Source organism: Drosophila gunungcola, unplaced genomic scaffold (assembly GCF_025200985.1).
Source record: "Drosophila gunungcola strain Sukarami unplaced genomic scaffold, Dgunungcola_SK_2 000019F, whole genome shotgun sequence".
Classification (NCBI taxonomy): domain Eukaryota; kingdom Metazoa; phylum Arthropoda; class Insecta; order Diptera; family Drosophilidae; genus Drosophila; species Drosophila gunungcola.
This window is the reverse complement of record NW_026453201.1, coordinates 766,313-768,891: the sequence shown is the minus strand read 5'-3', so window position 1 is coordinate 768,891 and position 2,579 is coordinate 766,313. Positions and strand designations below refer to the sequence as shown.

General features: G+C 35.2%; 1 protein-coding gene across 1 annotated transcript; it reads right to left on the bottom strand.

Moving 5' to 3' along the window:
* Positions 1–691: 691 nt before the first annotated feature.
* Positions 692–2,362, bottom strand: LOC128263820 (uncharacterized). Its single transcript, XM_052999076.1, has 2 exons — positions 2,294–2,362; positions 692–1,901 (listed from the first exon to the last, which is right to left on the bottom strand). Exon 2 carries the CDS (start codon positions 1,886–1,888, stop codon positions 692–694), a length of 1,197 nt encoding a protein of 398 aa, XP_052855036.1. The 5' UTR covers positions 1,889–1,901; positions 2,294–2,362.
* Between the last annotated feature and the right edge of the window lie 217 nt (positions 2,363–2,579).

Below are 2,579 nucleotides of genomic sequence, written 5' to 3'. Positions count from 1 at the left end.
ATCGTCAAGTAATTCGTAGACAGATGTAAGCAAACTCGACCTATCTTTTTAGGAAGTTGTCTCTGTCCTGTTAAAAATGGATCTGAACGCAATAATAAATAGTTCATGACATCTGTGTTTGTTAAAGTACGAGATACTTTCCGACTGTGTTGAAGTCTACATTTTTTTAGTTCCTTGTTATTGGACTCTGCTGCTTCCTCTGAAAGCTCTCCTATCGACACTAATGCATACTCTATTACAGCTGAACCATGAATTAAGACCTTATGGACGGTAGCCGGTAAATAGTACCATGGATATGCAGCTATAAGATATTTGGCTGTATCCAGCGCGTAATTTTCAAATTTCTCCACATTAATTTTGAATCCCGATGCCATGGCTTGCAATAATGTTGCACATCTGTGAATCAAAGATGCATCGATTCCTGTTATTTCGGAGCTCAAATCTGCATTACAAAAGAATTTCCTTGCGATATTTCCGTCGTTTGAAGATCCTCTACCTCCGTCTCTAGGTTTGTCCACTAGTATTCCCATTTTTTCGCGAAATTCCTCCTGAATGTGTTTCTTCCTGTTCAATACTTGCATCTTCTTTTCTTCATCGCGTACTTGCCACATTTGACCTCTAGCTTATATGAAATATGTAAAAAATATTCAAAGAAGCGTATATAAGAATGTAGTGGAGATAAGCCAAATTCCTAAAATCTTGGGCGAACTTCTTTACTCAAACATTTTTGTATATTGTTCATTTCTGTTGGCTTTGCTCCACATATATAACACGTTGCCGAGGATGATTCGCTGATTGCGTTGCACACCTTTCCATCAACCATTGTAAGATGCAAGCTATGGGTAATAACAACTTTTTTATTAAAGACGCTTAATTCTTTTGGCTTTAATTGTTTAATTTTTGCGTCAAAATATTCTGCTTCGTCTTTCGACACTTTCGCGGTCTCTTTCTTAAATTGAAATCTTATTGGTCGACAGTAACGAGTCGATGATGGCCGGGGGTTTTTCCAAATTATTGTGTTATCTATTTGAGTAACCAGTTGGAGAGGTACATAGGATGTTACAAATAAGCTTCTGTCGTCCAAATCACCGTTTGAAAACTTTTGCTTATACTCGCTATGGCCTGTACTTCCATCGAAGCCCCATTTTCCAATTAAAGTTAAATTCGTAACTATATTTTCAGGCATAGTTTCAATGATGTTGTTTTGAAGCTCTATTATACTAGATGCCGTATTGTCTAGTAAGCTTTGTAGTTCGACTTCCGCACGAGATTCGTCTATATAAATACCATCAGGGTATCTTATTTTTTTGAGACTTAGTAATCTTTGGTAACTGGGAAAAAATTCAAAGGATATTTTGGTATTTACAAAGTTTCTTATCAGCAAATATTGGTGCTTCGTCATGGAGGTCTCCATTAAAAGCGAAATAACTTCCATGGGATCTGCCGGCAGGAAATTTTGATTTCGATCATCATTACGTAGAGAAGAAACAGCGGATTCATCTATTTTAATGAGCTGACCTACACGTCGTCGCTTTGTTCTCTCTGAAGCCTCCTCAAATTCAAGTTTAGGACGGCCCCGATGAGCACTTTCCTCTATTTGATTTGATTTGCAATAGGGGCGTTTTATTGAAATTGATTCTTTTGTATTAAGCCATCCAGATTGATATTTAATAACTGCAGATTTTGTCCGTTTGTAATTTTTCCAAAAAGTTACAATTGTTTTGCAGAGGTTCTCAATTTTATTGGATATTTCGCTCAACTCTGGAATAATGTAGCCGTTGTTTTCAATATCCGCTTGCACATCGGAAATCAATTTCCTCATTTTTTCGGCGTTGGTTCCATTACCTGTGCACCACATATTAAAATATGCAGACGTGGAAAAACACATTTTTGCGATGCACCTATCAAAATCCAAAATCAAAATTTAAATAATAATTTACAAATTAATATTTTTGCAAAAACACAAACCACTAAAGACGAAGACAAAGCAACAGCGCAAAAGCGCAACAGCACAATAAGCAAAGACTCACCTTTAACTGCTTTAGTAATATTAGTAGAAAACACACATCGGCAAATTTCGGCAGCTAATTTTAAAATATTTAGTAACCTAAAATAAGACGATCACAAAAACATACAAACCAAGTTCTGGGTTTTCTTGGAACATAACTAAAAGTCTAACTAAACATAAAATATACTTTAAAAAAATACACAAAGGGTTATTCGATGAAATTAGTTTTACGAAAAAAATTTTTCAGGAAAGTTAATTATTAATATCTCAATTTAAAGTAAATACCTTCAATTTCATAATTCATGTTAAATTATTCAAATCGGAGCACTGCAGCGTACGTCTGATCACTTTAAAGGGCGAATTGAAAGAGAGAAATAACTTCCAAAGCGCAGCTGCGTTGCCAAAATGAACACGTGTTCACGATTGCAAATCTATTTTTAGAAAGTACCGTTAGATTTCTAGTAAAATCCGGTATGCCAAAGAGAAGTTTGGACTTTTAAGAGACAATTTTGATACATTTTGCTTAAAAAATATGTCATAAAATTTTTTGATTTTTGGCCTCTGACGGAAC

What these genes read in the sequence shown, in the direction of transcription:
- LOC128263820 (XM_052999076.1), bottom strand. Translation starts at nt 1,888, where the DNA reads ATGTGTTTTTCCACGTCTGCATATTTTAATATGTGGTGCACAGGTAAT.